At 40.9% G+C, this 20693-nt stretch overlaps 1 protein-coding gene and 1 long non-coding RNA gene across 2 annotated transcripts in view; one reads left to right on the top strand and one right to left on the bottom strand.

The window, feature by feature from the left end:
- The window catches only part of FAM160A1 (family with sequence similarity 160 member A1), a 34409-nt gene extending 15927 nt beyond the window's left edge, over window positions 1-18482 (top strand). Inside the window, exons 5-11 of the mRNA XM_030491950.1 lie at window positions 2521-2688; window positions 6191-6270; window positions 7724-7911; window positions 8399-9439; window positions 12980-13158; window positions 13453-13591; window positions 17641-18482. Of these exons, the coding sequence (XP_030347810.1) occupies window positions 2521-2688; window positions 6191-6270; window positions 7724-7911; window positions 8399-9439; window positions 12980-13158; window positions 13453-13591; window positions 17641-17891 (2046 nt within the window). The 3' untranslated portion in view covers window positions 17892-18482. The remainder of the gene's footprint in view (window positions 1-2520; window positions 2689-6190; window positions 6271-7723; window positions 7912-8398; window positions 9440-12979; window positions 13159-13452; window positions 13592-17640) is intronic.
- LOC115610441 lies at window positions 14846-15993 on the bottom strand. Its single transcript, XR_003992231.1, has 2 exons — window positions 15520-15993; window positions 14846-15194 (listed from the first exon to the last, which is right to left on the bottom strand). It is a non-coding gene; the product is annotated as an uncharacterized LOC115610441 (long non-coding RNA).
- Window positions 18483-20693: the final 2211 nt, after the last annotated feature.

The raw sequence follows: 20693 nt of genomic DNA, 5'->3' as shown, positions 1-20693 counted from the left end.
TTGTAGAAGCACGGATGTCTACTTGCCAGACTAATTGATCTTTTTCCTAAGCTGTGTACATTTCAAATGCCGAAAAGCAATATTTTTGTTTGATTTGCACTTGTGAGGAAGCAGAAGGATGGTCTCTGTGCTGGTCTGTATGGACAAGTTGCACACAAAGGCACACTGAGAAAGCACTGGAACTTCTAGAACATCTAGAAGCAGTAAAATTGCTTGTACAGCGTTAACTTGCCTGCTTTGCATGTTGCACAGTGAGCTGTGAAATAGATACTAGCTTCATTTATTGCTAAAGTTTGAAGGATTGTTGTGGGTAAGATAATAAGTCAGGGTGTTTTCACTGGAAAATGAAAAAAGATAAATCCATTCAAATCTTGACAAAACTTAGTCATCTTCTCTCTTTCTCAGAAAATGGTTAAGCAGGTTCAGCAAGTTCTTCCCCTAACTAAAAGTTAAGTGGTGCTCTGCACAAAAAACCCCTCAATACAAAGAATTAAGATTTAACAAGGTTATAAGCAACTCCTTTGTGAAGTCTTTGGGCTTCATTAATAATTGGCTGGTTCTTCTACCTCTGTTTAGTGGTATCAGTGAAGTGTTGGTTTAAGGTAATCATGATTTCCTTTCTTGTCTAGTCCCCAAACTGTCAGGAGCACTGAATATGCTCTCAGCATCAAACATTTGTTTACTTAAAGTAGTCTCTAGCTGGCTTTCTTATGCTCTTTGTTTCATTCATGATATGCACACTGAAAAGCTTCTGGGTTTCTCTCACTGACATGAATGTAAGATGAGTTGTCCAAAGAGCATTGGTTTTAGAAGAAGGTCACTGCCCTTGTGAATCCGCTGGCTTTTCTTGCTTTCATTTACAGCTTCAGTATTTTATATATAGGCTCATTCCTCTGCTGTCACCAGACATATGTGAAACGTGCAGGCCGAGAACATGCTTCTTTTCCCCATAAAGGATGAAGGAGAAGTAACAGAGAGACATAAAGATGTATTACTTCTGTCTGGCCTTTCCTTGGCAGAGGGTCTAAACTCTTCGATGAACTGTGTGCTATCATAATGATGTCACATGATGGATTTCTTGGGCTTTGCTTTTTACAGCTTGCTGGTGTCAAAAAAGTAAACAAAAAAAGCCGATTCTCAGGGCAATAGTCAACAGCTTTCATAAGAAAGCCCACAAGTCCCCACACCTTTTGGCTATTGCAAAAGAAAAGGAAAAAGAATCTTGGCTCCAACTGGAAACCATTTCCTTTGTTTGACAACCCTGGCTTATTTCCTGAGCAGGTTTTTTGGTGGTTGAAATGTGGCAGTAGTCCTATGGAAAAGTGTGTGTGCTCTCTGCTCTCCTCACTGGTGCTCACTCTCCATAAGGCCTGCAGGCTCCATACAGCATTCCTATGTTCTGTGTAACCAGCCAGAAGGAGCTTGTGATCTTAAATGCTTTAAAGAGAACATTTGCAGCATGACATTGCTGTGTACATGGCTAACATGCAGCATAATAGAACAGGGATTTGAATATTTACAGCATGTTACGTAAATGTTGCCCTTCTGAGAATTTTCTAAATCCTCTTAGCTCTTAAGTGACAGCTTTGAATTTTTTTCTTCTTCTTTAATAAAATCAGTCTTTTCATTTATCCAGCTAAGTTTGGTAAACAAAAGATGTTTAATACTTCCTTTCATATAGCCAGATTCTTGTGTTTAAGGGTTTATCTTTGTGCACTTAAGCTTATTATGTTCCTGGGTAACTATTTTTAAAAAGCTGACTTTGCAACAGCAGTATGCGGTGCAGAGGTGGCCTTTGGAATTTTCTGTGCTTTGCCAGTGTATACTGTGAATAGATAAGCTCCGAAGGATTGCAATAAGCAGAACAGTGTGGGTTGTGGTATGCAAATGTCGCATGGATATTTGAATTGTATTTTGATATACAAATAGTAGCAAAGATTTTGTTTAGTGTGTGTATGTTTCTATATGCATACTCTTTAAAATTGAGTAAGATGAGGAATTGTGCTGTGGGAAAAGAAAAAGAAGGAAAATTGGAAAAATTCTAGATAGCTATAAGGATTTTTTTGTTTTGTTTAAAGCTCTAGAACTTGTAAAGCTCTAGAGTTTGTACTGTGCTTTGTGCTCTGACATTTATTTTTAATAAAGTGATAGATGCAGGTATTCACAACAGCTAAAAATGCTTCTGAAGGATGACAGAAATGTGATGCAAAAGAGCTGACATGAGCTGAAAGGTGATGGGGAGCTTCTAGCATGATTTGCTCTTCATATTTCAGTATGTGTGAGGTTTGGGGTATCAGTTTGGGGAAGTTTTTTTTCCTGGGGAAGTAAGACAGATAAGAAATGGGTTCAAAATGCTCATGAGTCATTCAGAAGCATGCTCTTTGCAAATTTAAAAGCAAAGAGCTCTGTCTGGTTTTGTGTCAGTGTTATGTATGGAGAACTTAGAGTGTTTGCCAGGTATATACTTGCGGAGGATGGATGGATATTTTGTGTTTGCATTTAGACTGTTTTTGCTTGCAGGTGACTGTGGAAGAGGTGATGGCTACCACCGCATACCTGGATCTCTTTTTGCGTAGTGTTTCAGAGCCAGCCCTCCTCAAGATTTTCCTCCGGTTTATTTTGCTGCACCGACATGAGAATGTGCACATCCTAGATACGCTTACTAGCCGAATCAACACACCATTCCGGGTAAGACAAGCAAGAAGGAAGTTCAGGTACTCAGCATGGATGCAGGTTAAATACTTAAATGGGAGATTCTATATATTAAGTTGGTATCTATATATTAAGTTTAACTAGAAATTTTCTTCCCCCCTGCCACACAAATGTGTGATTTCTTCTGTGTGCGTGTGTGATGACGTTTAGCTACAACTATACGAAGTTGATAAATGTGTGAGGTGGTTTCACACATACAGGAAATGGGATGGAGGGAGATGAGGGCTTTTGGAAGTCTGGATTCTGTTAGAAGATTAAAAGTATTCTGGATATTGCTGAATTAGTGCTGCCATAGATGATAACTCACCCTGGGACTTATAAGCATACTTGTGGTGAGGTGCATTTTTGACCTTTGGAGTTTTGCCAAGCAACAAGCCTTTTCAGATAGCCCCTCTGGGAGACGATGGGAGCCCTGTAAGGATGTCTCCAAATGGATGCAAATTGTGAATTGTAGTATTGGCAGTGTATTTCTCAGGAATCAAGTCTGTGTTATTGTAACATGTTTACTTAACTGTCATGTTGCCTGCTTTCTTCTTTGATTAAAAGAAGGTGCTTTCTTGCCAAAGTGATCAGATTGCTGCTTCCTTTTCTTTGCCTTCACTCCTGTATGTAGTAAGGTTTATCTCAAATTTGCACTGAGCCCCTTCTCAGCCTAGGCACAATGCATCACAGTGGCTGGAGAGCTTGTCGGCAGAGATAGTAGGGTTACCTTTGCTAACAGTTGGATCTTCTGGCAGAGAAAATGACTACTTGTTGCACTGGACTACCCTCGGGAGCCTTGCTTGGCTGGCAGTCTTGGCTGAGTCTTGTGTGATGCACAGCTTCATGCATGAAATAAGAATAATGTTTTAGTTTGGGTACAAGAGAAGCCAGAACACTAGCACGTGCATTAAATTTGTGTATTAGAGACAGTAGCTTCATCTGAAATTTGTTTTGAAATGTGAGTACATGCAAGTATGGTTATACGCTGCTGCTACTGCATCCCTAAGATGGATTAACTCTGAAAACCGAAACAGCTTCTGTCAACAAAAATGCAAATGCTGTTGTCTCTGCTAATCATTAATTACTGTTCCATAGGCAAACGCCATGGGAATTGTAAAGAATTCTGCAGCCCTGAGCAATTCAGAATCTCAGCCAAAATGGTTTGGTGATGCTAAATGAGTTTTCTGCAGTATAGCTTGGCCAAGTGCAAAAGCCAGAGCTGCAGCCGTCTGTGTGTTTCTGTAGCACAAAAGCTGCATACATTATTATTGATGAAAATACTTATTAATAATTCACAGGGTTAAACATATGTACAAACAGGTGGCCAAAAGGACTTGTAAAAATATTATCCTCTTTGTCTCCTGGGCATATTTGAAATCTTTTCTTTTTGCAAAATACAGAAATAGATGAGTTTAATTTATTCAGATGATTCCTGATTTGCAATATGGTTGCAAAGACAAATTAGTAATATTTCCCTATAACTACGTGAAATTTCTTAAATACAAGAACATCTAAGGCAGTAGCAGTTTTTTGAACTCTCACAGTGTGAAGAAATTTGGGCTTGGCTCTCAGTAAATTTCACAGAGGAAATCAGATTTTCTGGTTTTCCTCTATGTCCCCTGGCAAAAACACACCTTTCGTGCAAGGATCTGGCTTCTTCCAAAAGGTGGTTGTGAAGCTTATCACCTCTGCTCCCATGTTGCTATCAAGTAAACTCCAATTCTGGTTATTTCTTCCTCTCTTGCCTTTTTATTTGCCTCATCTGTTTCTGTAGACGTGAGGTCTTTGGACTAGGTGTTGTCTCCTAGTACAAGCAGTGGGCAGCGGTGTCAGGGCAGCAAGTTTGAGCTCTGATTTGCCTCACAGCAGGCCAGTTCACAAGCATTCCCCATTTCTCTTCTCTCTGCTTATACCATTTCTTTTGTTCTTCTGTGGGTGTTCTTCTAACCAATCTAGGGAAGGCAGCCAAAGAAGCGTTTACTCTTCAGAGGCTAAGTGAGGTTCACTTAAACTTTGCCGTTTAACTGTTTCACAGAGATACCTACCACATAAGGGAAAATACATATATGTTCCTGAGCTAGAACAGAGCATTTTAACAGTGGGAGTAAGGGGAGTGACTGCAGAGGAGGAAATTCCATACTTTGGAAGAGAAGCTATGCCCAGGCAAGATTTAATCCTAAATGAATTACAAAGGATGTTCAGTGACTGAAAAAATGAGGTAGAGAAATATCTGTAGCTTCTTCCTTATTTTGTCCCATCTCTTTTGTTACTGAAAAGTGCAATTAATTTCCTATATTAATTATTTTCATTTATGTAATTAATACAGGGAGAGGCAAGATTTAAAACTGACTTGAAACAGGGTCAACTGTTTCAACCCTTCCAACAGGAAAGGGTCAACTTACGCTAAATAATTCTCACAAGAGTCAGCCTGGTCCTGGTGTCTGAGCCAGCTGTGAGATACTGTTTCCATGAGCGAGCAGCACAGGAGAATGTGGCCGAGGAAATATGCGCTAAGAGGCAGGGGAGTAATGGCACTGTGGCCTCTGAAAACCAGCAAAAGCTTACAGATCATGCTTCTACCATTTTGGGCACAACTGCAGTCTAGCAATCCCCTGGCAGGTAGAAATGTAGTGTGTGATAGCTTTGAAGGTGTTTATACGGCTAATTAGTGACCAGCAAAGCCTGTAGAAGTCCATGCTTCCAGTCAGTCCTAAAGCCAGTGAAAGTGGAGTGCCTGTCACAGAATGGGTGTGATTTTTGTCTCTGCTGAGTGTGACTCCTGCAATACCTAGTTTAAGGTCTATTTAATCAGACCTTTGCCAAAAAGGCAAGCATACAATTCCAATGAGGAATCCCATTTTTCTTTCCTTTCCCCTGGTCTCAGCAAGAATCTTCATGCCTTACCATAGTTCCCAGCTGTTTAGCTGACCTGATGATGGTACTGTGAATGCTCCATATGGAGTAGATTCTGACAAAAATTACTTGTTTAGTCCTGGTCTGTGTCAGCACATTAAACTGTATTTAAAGAAGCATTCAGCTTCTTAATGTGCAGAACACTAATCATTCCTTACACTTAAAGCAACAGAAACTTGAAATGGTTTATAACTCTTCTTTCAGAAGAGGCATGTAGTTGGTTCAAATTCTACATCAGAGGTAAAAACTAACATGCTATCTTGGAAACTACAGGGTTCAGTTCATGCTAAAATTCAACATTACTCAAGTTCATTAAATTAAGACTGGTAAATTACTGCTTTTTTAATAGCTTATTTGAAGGAAAATTCTGGATTGTATTTTGTTAAAATGTACCATGTTATGTGTATAGCTCTAGACAACTTTAAAAAGAATCCCATGGAGTGCTGACAAAATGAAATATGATGCTAACAGTGTCTTATAAAGCATGATGTTCTGGCAGAGCCATTTTGTAATGTAGTATGCAGGGAAGATTGGAAAGGTACTATTTCCAGATCAAATGCTGACAACATTTATCTTTTTTCAGCTCTGTGTGGTCTCCTTGGCATTGTTCAGAACGCTCATTGGCTTGCATTGTGAGGATGTGATGTTACAGCTAGTTTTAAGGTAAAGCTCAAACTCCTTTTTCCACTCTTCACCCCAGTTCTGGGACACACAATCTTTGCCTATGATTGCAGAGCTGGATGAGAGTTTCTCCAAGACAGCAGAAATCCAAGACACTACAGAAATAAGGATATTTATGATACTGACAAAAGTCTACCAGACCTGAAGAAGTGTGATTTACATCCTGTGATCTTCAGAGCAGGAGATTTTTCTTGTGATTTATTTCTATAGAAGTGAGAGAAAAGAAGCTGAGAATATATTTATCACATCCAAACTGCTCATTCCCTGCTTCTTAATATATAATTCTTCTCTCCTGCATGTTTTCTCTAGTGTATTATACACTGTGATACAGAGCTATATACTTGTTTGCAGCTTCTGCTTTCTATCTTATTGTTTTCCACCTCCAAGTCCTCTCTCACTGAGAATACTTCAGGTTCCTGAACTGCTGTAGGTAGATTGTTATGTACTAAATGCTTTGATTATTTTTGCTTTTAACTGATGGTTCTATGCACTGCTTCAAAATACTTATCATTTTGGTGTGTGTATTAGATGAGAATTGGTTATTTATTTGGAAATATTGGTGTAACTAAATTTAGCTTTTAGCACTGTAGGTCACATGAATGTTTCAGATACTGTCTGTCACTCCATGCACTGGCATTCAGGTGGAATATCCTGTAGCTCTGGCTGATGTGCCTAGGAATACTGTTAGGACCTCAGTGAACTGAAGTATGTTGCCACTTTAGCAGCAGTAGAGTGCTGTACTTAATCCTCATTTTGTTTATTTAGGGAATCCTTTAGAATTTGTTTGCATTTTAAATGGCAAAACACCAGTTCAGTTAACATTGAGGCTTTTAATAAAGTGCTCTTAAAAAGTTGAACAAAAGTGCTCTAAAGATGTTCAACACAAGGCTGTGCTTCCTCTGTTCTCTGTACTCCACATAGCTCCCCTCCCTCAGAGCTCAGTCTTGATCTACTACAGTAAAACACCTCGATGACCCTTCCTTCCTTTTTGCTGGCTGCTTGCCTGGCAAACGTGAACAGCTTCTCTCTGAATTTCCCAGAAAAACAAATAAATTAAGGATGCTGAGACAGAACTCATTCATAGTGGGACCAAAACACTCTGCTGGCCTTTGACATCTGCCCTTCCCACACTTCCTCCATCCCTTCTTTTGCAGCAAGTTTGTTCTGACCTGCAAAGGATTGTTCATTTCCCTGTTCTGATGCAACTGGTCTCCTATCTCTACCCATCTTGACAGTTCCCCATCAAACCATAGCTTTGCAATATAAAGAGGCAGGATTTCATGCTCTTGAGAGGGTGAGAACATGTATCACTGTCAAGATTATTACTGTTTCTTTTAATTTGGAGAGGGCAGGAAGGTGGGAATGGGATTTTGTGTGGTGTTGCTTTCTCTGATGTGAAAGGATGGTGCAGTAACGCTAGACACTGTTGTTTCAGGTATCTGATCCCATGTAACCACATGATGTTGAGCCAGCGGTGTGCTGTGAAAGAGAGAGACTGCTACTCTGTGTCTGCTGCAAAACTGTTGGCCCTGATGCCAGTCTGTTGCTCCACTGGGATCACCTTAACGCTTGAAAGCCAAGGAAAAGATTATATTCTATGGACAAAAGCAGCACAAACTAAAGGTAATTGGTGCTCAGGGGAGGACCAGATCATGAACTGAGTTTGATTTGGTAGCGAGCAGCTCATGGGAGAGGGAGGAAATGTGGACAACAAAAAGCAGGGCGAACCTGGGCAGGAAAGCTTCTTTAATTCCTTCCATGTGTCCAGGTCTATTGAAACCTTTTTGTAACAGATATCCAACTTGAATATGCATTTGTGGAAATAATGTACAGACACATGACAGCAACTCTTGCTGCTTCAGAGTGTCAGTGTTGTTTCAAGGGCTGAATGTGTGCTGGTCTCTCAGAAATCTCACAGTTACAGCTCTGTCTTGGCAATAGGAACAAGTCATGTATGTTTATGAGCAAATCTCTCAATCTTTATGATTTGATCTTCCTGCTTTATTGGATGGTTAGGTCTAAAGACTCTACCTGCCATGTTTTAGTGAATGCCTTGCTAAAGAACTTTTGATATATTACTCATGGTGTGAATGATCTTCTTTACTTTCAGACTCTGATAGACGCTCTTCTGAATCTACCTGCATTGTGGAATATGGAAGAGCTGTGGACATCAGCTACTTGCAGTACCTGGGGGAAGCTCAGGAAGCCATCCTCCAGTGCCTGAAAGATTGTAAAGTTTGGTCTGCCTTGTATGATGGAGTAAACCCTGATCCAGACATCTTTATCCAAACGCTTGCTGAGGAGAACAGTGCAGATGTGGAACACCCCATGTTTCGGCTCCAGCAAAGGACACCTAGCATGTGTAGCTCTTCTCAAATAACTCCTTTGAGTGAGAAGGTGCAGTTGGAGCTAGAATGGGATGATAGCTATGACACAGGGATTTCTCCTGGTTCTGATGTGAGCTCACCACAACCGTATGATGATTTGGGAAGCACAGAGATGCAGCCACCTGCAGAGCCACCAAAATACATCCAAGAAATGAAAAAAAGTGCCATCATGCTCATCAAAGGATCCTATATAGAGGAATCAGACTTTCAGGATGATGTTATGGTTTACAGGTTATGTGCCCAGAAGGATACTCAAGAGGATGACAACTCCAAGGAGAAAACTTTAAATGCAGCAAGAGAACATAAGGTCCAAAGCCAGACTGTAGTCAATGGGCCTCTTGCAAAGAGCCAACTGGAAATTGACTTGGATGAGCACAGTAAGAGAAATTCAAGCTTGACTCAAGGTGTAATGAAAGAACAAATAAACCAGAAAATGATTGAGATTGATCCACAGCCAGACAAAGAGTTGAAGCTTTCTCCTCAGGAGGCAGATCGTAACTTAAGTGTAAGACTGCTGAGCACAGATGGTGAGGATTTCATTGCACAGTACGACAAAATTATTAAGGAACTGGATCCAAACAGTGCAAGCTTGGAGGAGCAGCAGTTGGATACTCCTGACCCTGTCTCTCCTGCAGAAGAGGAGGAGGACTTTGAGAATTTCTCAGCAGACACCCCTTCTGCAGAGAGTGTGTCATCTCCCTTTGGACCAAAGGAGAATGTCTCTCCTAAGCATGCTGCAAGGAGCCAGAGTGCTCCATTTACAGGTGGAATGTCCTATTAATGACATACATAACAAATACAGGAAGGCATGGTGATTAAAGGTGGCCAAATGAGATCACACTGTGTGGCACACAGCACAAGCGCAGAGCAAGGAACAGTCCTGGCACTAAAGACGATATAGCCCAAATAGCTAAGACTGGCCCAAGAAGAGTGAGAGGTCCAACAGGAAAGTAGAGCAGAGCAATCAGTGCCATGACAGCAAATGGTGGTGCTCAGGGATCTTTTGGGTTGTTTTTTTTCTTTTTTGGTATTTGTTTAAAATATTGAGCAGGGGCTATATTATTTGTATGTGAGTACTCCATCACTCTAGAGAAAGCTTTTGCTGTTGAAAGGGAATTGGAATTACTGTTCTAGGATACAGAGCCCAGGTAAATAATTCGTTTTTCTGGTGGATTTCCTCTCTCATGCTGGGGATGTGGCATCACGTTGCCATTTTTTTTTTTCCCCTCTCTGCTATTTCCCATTCTAGCACGAGGTGGCAGCACTGGTGCCAGGTCTGTACGTGCCTGTCTCCATGCGCTGCCCTGGCACCCTGTTCCTCCAGTGTCAGGTCTGCCCTCGCTGTTGGGATGTTTTTCCGTCTTGTGCCAGGCAGCATTTTAAGCTTGGTCTCTGCAGGCTGTCCAAGCCATTCAGGAATGACAGTGCTGCTGGAGGTTACAGTGGGCTTGTGATCTGTATTAGTATAGCTCCTTGCACTGGGGTCTGCTGGCCCTTAATCAGGTCTCTTAGATACCACAGTAATACAAATAATAAAAAATGATAATGTATCTAGGTTTCCTCATCCAAAACAAAACCTCTGTAAGATGGCTTCTTGTTCATTTGAAAGGAGGGGGAAAACATTTGTGCTTTTTGAAATGCAGCCCTTTCTGGCCAGCTGTGGCCAGCATGCCTGGCACTGTTTCTTAATTGAAAAATTCAGCCTGTTTTTCAATCAATTTGCTATTTTTGCTGTGGTGACAATTTCCTTGTATCAGAAGCTAATCACATTCAAACCTTTCTGTTTCCCATTATCTGCTGTCAAATGTAGCTCAAAAATGTTGTCCCTGACTCTCATTCTTCATCTAATCCCTCCCTCTGTTTGTTCCTTTCCAAAAAACCCACACCAGAACCACACAAAAAACCCCCACCTGCCCCAAACCCACAAAGCCCTACAACCAAGCAAAACAAAACAGTAAAAACAAACATGGGACCATGCGTATCCACCTGGGAACAAACAGATCAGGAAAAGCTTTGCTGTTTGCTCCCCATCTGCAATGTGTTTTATGCTGTGTGCCTTGCTTTAATGGAGATCTCAGTGATTGCAAGTAAGGAGGTGCTCGTAACAATACCTCAGAAATGCTGAGATTGCAGTGTCTTTCAAATACAATAATACATTTAATTTGCAATGCTATATTATATTTGTATGTGTGTCATAAGGATTTTTGGTTGCTTTCACTGTTTTGGGATGCTGTCATGGGATCGTGGGGCTTCTCTGCAGAATCAAGTATCAGACAGAGGCTCCCAGTAAGTGTCAGCAGTGCAGAGATGCTCTCTTCAGGCCTATGGATCTATGAAGAAAATGTCCTATGCCTGTCTATGTGCAATTTTCCCCTAAGCAAGGAAGAATATGGTGTTCAGGAACAGGAGTGCTTAGCGTCATGGCCACATAGAGATGCACAGTCAGGAAAAGAGTAATTTTTTTGACTTCTCATCTGTTTACCCTGTTTCTTTCAAGGCTTGTGAACTCTGCTTAGCTTCTCTGATTCTTGTCCCAATAACTTCATAGGGGAAAAAGTCACTCTACCACTGAGAAATTTTTAGATGTCTTGGTATCCTGTGTTGCGGTGTCATACAGCACTTGTTACAAGTATTTAGCTTCAGCTTTACCTGCTTAGCTTTGAAGTCTGACCTAGAGGAGAGAAATGGTGATGTATCTTAACTCCTTCTCCTGCCATGCCTTTTGATAGCACTCTCACTGCAGTGTGGTTCCTCAGGAGCTTTGTGAAAATGTCTCCATGAACATGAGAAGGGAAGCAGTAGGCTGTGTTGGGACAGGAGAACTTCTATCTCAACAAAATGTCTTGGGGTTGCTCCACTGGCTATCCAGGCAGGTGGGATTCCTGTAGGATGTGATGCTAACCTTCACTCTGATGGCTGACATGGTGGTTGAAAGGTAGCAGCCACATAAAGCCTTGTCAGCACTGGCTCTCGTTTCTTTCCTCTTGTGAGCGTAGCTGTGTTATCATGATAAATGAGTCTCGAGGGAGTGCTTGCTTTGTACTCATGCTTGCTATAAAACATGATAGACTTCAGCCTTTTGTGAAGCTACGTTAGGTGAAGTAGCAACGTACGCACTTCTGATTTGCTCCTTGCTGTTGTGTTTGCCCAGAATTGCTTTAGCCTCTGCTATAGTCCACAGCAGGCATATTAAGCTGGGATAAATTATGCCCAAGTAGCTCAAGCATCAGCCATTAGTTAGCTGAGGGGAGCTGGGATGGGGTCAGATTATGGCCACCTGCTTGACCCTAGAAATGCCTGTGGCATTCATCTTGTGCCAGGGACAAGGATGGCATATTCAAAGCTAGCTGTGCTGTATCAGCATCACCCAGGGATTCTTCTGCATGGCTTTTACACAACCAGAATAGTGTGGTGAGACCGGGTGTGGGACAAGGGATGTTTCTAAGGCTTTACTTGTGTTTAGGTCACTCGTACAGACTGCCCCAAGCATCTCAGCTGTATTGTCTCATGATTTGTAGCATTTGGTTAAAGTCATGCTCAGCCTTGCAAACATTTCTTAAGCTCGAGCACTAGGGGTTTATGTACTTCCATGGTAAATGCTTTTGTACTTCAGTTGATATCCTGCATCGTGAATACACAAACTAAAGCTATTATTTATTGGTGACATTTATATGATAAAGCCTACATCTACCAATAATTTTGTTTATAAATCTATTTTAATGTCTTCCCTGCGTTGTGTGACTCTGCAGTGCTGAAGATGCCTTTTCTTGTGATGTGAACTATCACAGATCTTGATTTTTATGTTTAGAGTAGAATTTTTATATTTCCTTTAGAACACCACAGGTTTTTTATAAGAAAGCTAGCTATAATTTCCTTTGCCCAGACATAGAAGTAAGGCACAACGGAAGTAACAAGGACAGATACTATTTGCATTGAAACTAGTGATATTATTCCAATTAAATTCAAGGGGAAGAGAACAGTAGACCATAAGGTACTAGGCTAAATCCTTACTGGCACATGTAAAGAGAATAGTTATACATGTTAAATATGCCATTGATGTGAACTGATTGGCTAGCTAGCAAAAGTGTTTCTAATCACAAAGCTTTTAACACCTCTGTTAAGTCTATTTTGTCTGTTCAGATACAGTTTGGGTTTTCTCCCTACTGGCTTTAATTAGCATGTGGGAGGTCTAATTCTGTTGGTTATGATGATCAAAATTCCTTTTAAATGCCTGTTTCCTGGATCTTGGGATTTTTCTTATGTGAAAACAAAAGCATTGATTCCTCCTTGTTCTTCTCTTGCAGGACCGTTCATCAGCGTAGTGTTGTCAAAGCTGGAGAACATGCTGGAGAATTCCTTGCATGTCAATTTGCTTCTTATTGGGATTATTACTCAGCTGGCAAGTTACCCACAACCTCTTCTTCGCTCCTTTCTGCTCAACACCAACATGGTGTTCCAGCCTAGCGTGCGGTCACTTTATCAGGTATTTGACCACAACTGTTAGTCATACCTCTCAGAACAGTATTTATGGTGTCTCCTTAAACCTTATCTTAGCTCTTTTCAGTTCCACCTGTTGCTTTTCCACCTGTCTGAGAGCCTCTCATTTCAATGCTTTAATTACATTTGTAATTAAACTGGAAAGGAACTGGAAATTCTGTATGACCATAAGTTTTGTCATAACTCTATTTTAATGCAGCTAGAGAAAGCCTGAGTGTTCAGTCTGTGGCTGCACTGGGAGCAAGGCAGGAAGCAGTAATTGTTATCGTTGTTTCGGCAGGTGCTGGCATCTGTGAAAAATAAAATTGAACATTTTGCTTCTGTTGAAAAAGACTTCCCAGATCTTCTCCTGGAGGCCCAGCAGTACTTGCTTTTTCGTGTGGACATGTCTGATGCTGCGGAAGAGTTGCTAACCAAAGGTAAATGTTAACCATGCTCGGAGGGGTGCTGCGTGGAATGACTCACCAGTTAGCGCTCTCCTTTTCTACAGAATGATTAAATGTAGGTGTGGTGTGGTGTGAATATCATCAGCCAGGATGCATCCTTCTGACTTTAAACTGATGATGCCCAGTAGGCTACAGTATATGGATCCATTTGGATATTCTTTGCTCTTTAGAAGCTTTTGCTATCTGCTGAACAGAAAATGTCTGTTTAAAGGAGTAACAAAATCAGCTCTTGGCTCGCTCTCAGTTTGGCCATAAACAAACTTGCTTTCAAGGCATGAGGTGAGGTGGCATATGTGTGTGATTTCATTTTATTTTTAGCCTGACCTTCAGTTAGTCATTGGTTCTTTTTTGATAAATGTTCGGGAGGACAGAAGTCCAGGATGAATTGGTTTCTGCAACAATTGAATAAGGCTTCGTGTCATGGTTTGGGCTACTACTGAAGGAGATAAATATTAACATTAGCCAAAAAACTTCTAATGTGCTTTTTTGAATGAAACCCAAAGCAAAACAACAACAACAACAACAAAAAAAGGGTGTATGTGTGCGTGAAAGCCAGGACGCTTTGAGAGCAGTGGGGAGTTAAACAGGTATCATTCCAACAAGCTTTCCAGGGGACTTCTGTAACGTCTGCTGTTTCTCAAGGAAAGTGCACACTACACCTGTCTTGAGAGTTACCAGTATTTATACTGCCATGGGGGAAGGTAGTCAAAATAAGCAAAATGAAGAATCTTAGATTCTAACTAAGAACTTCCCAGATGCAGCCAGGCAACTGATGGAGTTGGGGCCCAGTCATGAGGATGTGCTTGTTCTCAGCTTGCTGTTGAGCAGACAGTGTTGGGCACAGGTTTCCCTTAAAAGCCAACTTCCTACGTGGTGGGAATGCATCAAATTTGGTGAGAGCAGTGACTGCAGTGATTAAGAGCTGAGTCAGCCACAGCATTCAAGAGAGGCTGCACTTATGGATGTGTGCTTGCTCATCATTAGGAGTCATTAATAATCACCCACTGCCATTAATAATCACTCTGTGAAGATGTTGATACTTTTCTTGAGTTTCCAGAGGTGTGAGAAGCAGAACTTTTTATGTGCCATTTTAGTTGTGTTTTCATTTTCAAGGCTCTGAATAATAATATACCTAGTCAGTATGGTCTGTGTTTCTAAGGCTTGCAGTACATCTAGTCTGTAAAATTATGATCTTGTAAAGGCTGTTTCTCAAAGAATTAGACTGTGGAGGGTGCATGCCATAAAGGAACTGTTTATTGCAAACATCGGTAGCATTTTAGGCTCTACAGTCTCGTGCCATAGATTAGAAAGCCTTACAATTAGATGGTACTGTAGCTAGCATGTGGGGATGAGATTAGGAGGCAACACTTAGAGTCCTTTTTTCAGGTGCTGGCAATAAGAACTTTTATATAATGCATTCCCAATGGCATTTATTTATCCTTTCTATTTTGCATCAGTTTTCTTCTGTGGACTTCAGAATTTGCCAGGTTGACTCATGCTGGTCATTATTTAGGAATTCAAAACAAGACTGCTTAGTCATCCTGTTGGTACATTTTCTTCTGTGTTGTGACAGCTCCTGCAAAGAGATGGAGAATAAATAAATGTCTGGATAACTGCAGACTTGATTCCCCACAAGACTGGTGATTGTGAGTTATTAAACTGTAACCCAAGGGGCAAGTTGGCTCAGTAGTCCATTAACCCACCGTAGTTCATTATATTCATTAAGACGTTCAAGGTAGGAACAGCTACAATAATGCTAAATGAAAAAAAAAAAGAGGAATTCCTGTAGAATTTCTTCACATTAGCTTGAACGCCACCTTTGAGCATCATGCAAACTGGCTGTCCTCTGGGTTATTTTCCCCCCAAATGGAAGTGGTGAATAACCCCAAAGTTTTACTTACAGGTCTGAGCATAACTGGCCTCCTACAGAATTCACATCTGAAAAACGGAAGCCAGATGTGCTGGGGAACACAGATGTAAACCCCAAATATTCCAGAGCATTTCCTTTCTCTTGACAGCGATGGTCTCTGAAGGTGTTTGAGCAGAAAAGGACAATTTGTTATTTTCTGCTCGCAGTAGTATGTGGTTTCCTTACACAGTAGCTTGGGTTCTGGTTAGGTATATAGAGCTGTCATGATGCAGATCCCATATGAAATGCTGCCCCTCTTTCATGCGTGCAGGTGACAGTATTGCCAAAGTACTCAGTTTCTCAACTGTATGATTCAGTTTGCACCCACCCTAGAAAGAAGTGGACAATCCCGGTCAAAGAAAAAGTGTCAAATCCCTGGTGTCTAGACCAGCTTCCTGTGTTTCTTCCCCTCACACCCCCAAGCAGCTAAATATAAATCAAAATGATTTTTGGGGAAAAGTATCAATTTGGATGCTTTTTGAAGGGAAGAATTTAAAAATGAATCATCTTTGACAGTATCCTAGCATTCTAGTTACATTGGCTAAGCTGTTTTAAAAAGCTTAAGATATTAATTATGAAACATTTTGATGTTAGAAAATCTAAAAAAAAAAAAAAAAAATCTTCAAGGGAAGCTCAAAACTTTATCTTTTCATTGTAATTCATAATTTGTTTTTCCTCCCACAGCCAGACTTTTCCACAGCACTGAAATTCCTGTACTGTCTCTAGCAGACAGACATTTGTAGAATAACAATATGAATGATTGATAAGTCTGGAGTTGGAAAGGTTTTTGAAACTCCAGAAAAGTACAACTTTCTTAGATGATTAAGATGAACATTTCTTTTGAGTATTTGGAAATGTACAGTAATTCCACAGTGCTCCAGGAGAGCTACAGGACAAAAGTGCAGAGGTGTTGAACAGAGGGATTGCTCTGCTGCCTCCGGTGAGGCATTCATCTACTGGTCCTTGGTCCTCACATTGGCTGTTTGGAGAGGTTTCAGAAAAAGGGTGCTGTAACGTGTTGTTTTAACACAAACTGTATGCACTTCAGAGGCCACCTCTTCTTAAGGCAGCAATGTAGTGTTTGGCTTATCTGTGAGTTATAGTGAGTTAATCTGACAGTCCTTTATGTATTTTAATGATTTACTTACACAGCTCATGAGAATCCACTTTCAAGTTAGACAGGATTTTCTCTCTCTCTCTGCTTCTGGCCTCAATGACACCTTGTGGCAGTGAGTTCTGCAGGTTAATTTTTCTTTGTACAGTATTTATTTCCATCAGTGTTACATTGTGTCACCTTTTTAGTTTCACTAAATTAATTATCGTCTGATTAAAGCGCTGTTCTGCTTCAGGTTGAAGCAAGGAGCAATTGATTGAAATTTAAGTGCTGCTGTCACTGTAATTCCATGCGTTTTGATGCTTGAGCCCTGATCCTCTGAACTCTGGCAGCAGAGATCAGATAGCAAAGCACACAGTGGTTTTTGCTCGCCCTTTTCTTACTGTTTAGCTGCTTTACAGGGAGTTAAAAGTAAGTGCAGTTAGTGGGGACCACAGCTGTAGAAAACTCAACTTTTCAAACTTTTTTCCCTTAGTTTCTACTTGCTTCAGACTCTTATGGTGATGCAGTAACTCGGCCTCAAATCTGTTTGCACGGTGATTCATGGGGAGAGGATAGAGAAAGAAAAGAGAGAAGTAAAGCCCAAGCCGTATTTTGATCTGGGGGAGGGCTAGAGCATAGTATCACTTAAACTGAGACAAACATGCTGGGTCTAGATGGGTAGTTATTATCTGCTGTTTCATAAGGTAAATCCATATTACTCTTTCCCTTGACTCCTCTTCTGCCCACATATTTCTGTCATCAGAGCTGGAACTGAATAATATATAACCTAGGGAAAGAGAGCTAATAAAAAATGCAATAGAATCAGGCCACATACAGCTTTAAAATGTTGGATTAGTGGAGTATCTCCCTGCATGGTCTGGTTCAGCAAACTACACTTCTGAACATAACCCTCCTAAACTGGGTTTGGACACTGTGCAAATACCAGGTGTGCTTAATATAGTGAATCTGTTTGTTTTCTTTTTTTTCTTCCTCTCCTCCTTTTCTTCCTGGCTTTAGGTAATATCCAGCACAGCAACAACGCAGGGAAAGGAAGGAACTTCTCTGAAGCTTACCCAGCGGCACTCCAGCCTTTCCTGGTACAGAAGAGAAAGAAAGGCCTGACTCATCCCAGCCTTCCTGCACACGTGAGGAATGCCGTACTTGCAGCTGCCCTCTTCCCGGAGTTCCTAAAGGAGTTGGCAGCTCTTGCCCAGGAACATTCCATTTTATGTTACAAAATACTGGGGGACTTTGAGGATTACTATTAGTGGGGTTTGAAAATGTGTTTTGAAAAAAGCTTTTGGAGTTCAATCAGGTTTTTAATGCAAAGCTGCTTACAAAAGAAGGTTGTACTTCAGTAATTCCTGAAAATACTTGATTTGGAGGGGGAAGGAGGAGAGAGAATGTTATTCCATGTTACCTTATATTAGGCCTTATAATTTCCCTCTGTGCTACGTAACTTATTTCAAGATTTCTGATACTGCTCCTAATGCAGGTCCCTACTTTATCTCCTCCTCTTTACCCAACCACCTTCTTTAGTGTCACTGAATCCTGTTGAGTTTCTGCGATGGACACTTGTTGGTTGGCTACAAGAGGCAAACATTTTAGCTTTTTCTGTTCCAGAAACACTCCTCTGGATAACTTGTTAGAGGAAGTTTGGAAAAACATTGTCCCCTGGGGACAATTCAGAGTATAAAAACATATGCAAAATCTGCACAAAACCCCTTTACGTGAAGGGTTGTGCTTCTTCATGTCTTTGTCCTTTTCCCCCCTTCCCTTCCTTTTCCCTGAAACGGGCTTCTTACCAATCCACATCTGAAGCCCCTTTTTAACCAACGGCTCTGGTTTGTTGAATTCAAGTGATCTTATGTGTGTTAAACCCATGACTAGCCAAAAGCAGGTGCTGGACCCTACACATACCATATTGCCTTATGTTACAGACAGATCTGCAGCTATCAGCTGTTGGTCTTTGAAGTCAAATGAACTGTGTAAGTGGATGTGGATTGCAGACTGCCTGGAATTCTCCTTGCAGTTTCTCAGCATTCTTTGATAACTACTGCATTGCTACCTAAACTCTCCAGCATGCCTTATTTAGTAAGATTTGCACAAAGTACAAAACAAAATGTTTCTATGCAAGCTGTAATTAGTATGTAGTTTGGTTTTATGCTTATTTTAATAAGCTGAGGAAAGGTATTCAATATCTTTCAGTAGTATTAAAAGGACAGCGGGCTGTTTTTGTCTTTTTTTTTTTTTTTTTAATGAAAAAGGTTAGCTTGCTCCTGAAAGCTGTTCTGGTTTATTGTTATTTTTTTAGTTAAGGGAAAGTTAAATACTGTTTGTTTACTTTTAATTTAGGTGTTAACTTTTCCTAATATTGCACTTTTGGGATGGTGAGGGGAGGACCAGACTATTCACCAGCTGTAGAAAAGGAAGGAGTAACAGGGAAAGCTGTCTGCTGGTGACTAACTGCTGGAGAAAATTCTCTTCTGTGAGTAATGGGCTTCATTAGAAGAACCTAAACATGATGAATTGGTGCATCACCATGGCATTTCTTCTTATCTTAGTAGCATAATTGTGCTTCCAGTGTGCTGTAGTTGGCTACGTAAAGAGGAAATTAGTTCGAGAAAGCCTTAAACCCCTTTGTCCAGCAAAGAAACTGACAGTGACTCCAGGAAATCTGAAGAAACAGAAATCAGAAATAACACTGGCATATGTTAGTTCTGCTCACTGTAATTACTCTGTAATGTGGGATCCTCCACTTAATCGCATCCTGAATGTTGAAACCCGCTTTCTCAGAGGTTGCAAGGGAAAAGAACACTTAAAAACAAAACACAAAGGCACTCCAGCAGAGTCTAATTAATTACAGTCAAATTCCTGTGGGATCTGCAGTACAATTTAAGCTCCTAAATCCTTTAGATGCTTCTGCGAAGTTCTACCTTGAATCTACAAGCTGTGAGATGCATTCATTGTGTCAGACTGCTGTAGGCTATTCCAAGGAAAAAAAATTAATCCCAAAGTGTACCTCTAACAAAATCACCTCCAGATCTTCTCTGGGTCCACCTTCACTTGGTTGCTGTACAGTCTTCCTTTAGACCATGGCTGGGGGTCATGTTGCTTCCTAGCTGACTCTCTGGTTTGCTTTCACTTCTAACTTGCTTGGCTTTTTAGGCACCATTGCATCACCATCCTGTAAATCACTTACTGACCTCCGTATAGCCCTGTTTCACCTCACAAGCTTCCTTGGAAGCCAAAGCCAAGGCCCTGGGATTTTTCTCACATCTTAGTTGTCAAGGTTTGAGAGCGCTCTTTCTTTTTTCCCCTGCATTGTTGTTGTAAAAGGCTAAAGGGCAAATTAAGGTTTGGTTTTGTTTTTTTCTTTAAAACCTGTCCTGGGCCGTGGTGGGTTCTTTCCTTGCTCCCCATTCCTGCTTCCACGATTACCATGTCTTCTGTGCTGGACTCGCGGGCCTGGCCTGAAGGGGTTCTGTAGCGTTGTGTGCGGAAAGTGTTTTAGCTTTGTGGATGAAGGGTCAGTGCTTGCTCTGCTCCTTGCCTATTCTGGTCAGAGCAAAAGACAAAGTACCAAGTGAGTGGGACTTTCAGAGGTTCGGAAAGAAGTGCTAAATTGCAGAAGTAATCCAATCCTTTTTCTGAAGGACTTTTAAAAAAGGAGTGAAAAAGCATTTTTATTTTCTTTTTTGTAAAGAAAGAGTTCTGCAACCCTGTGCTCAAAGCAGTAAGGTTACAGTGCGAATGCTCCCTTCCCTTGTTTTTATTCTAAAATAAGAATCTTTATTTGCTGGGCAGAAGGGATTTCTTTTGAGACTGTTAATTTTAACTGGTGCTTTCAACAAATGCACAAAGTCATGGCAGTTTCATCTCAGCAGGTCTATTAAGCTACATGGGGATTTTAAAATGTGGACTGCTCAAAAAAGCATCTGTAAATTTGAGGAAGCGGAGGATTTACCTCATAAGCTGCAGTAGAGCTTATTCTCTACATCCAGTAGGATAAATTCAGCCTTTGAAATCTGGAGTTCTGTAGAAGGCTTCTTGCTGAAAGGTCAGAACTG

Source organism: Strigops habroptila, chromosome 7, assembly GCF_004027225.2.
Source record: "Strigops habroptila isolate Jane chromosome 7, bStrHab1.2.pri, whole genome shotgun sequence".
Classification (NCBI taxonomy): Eukaryota; Metazoa; Chordata; class Aves; order Psittaciformes; family Psittacidae; genus Strigops; species Strigops habroptila.
Note: the sequence above shows the minus strand (reverse complement) of the source record. Positions and strands in the feature narration are given on the sequence as shown.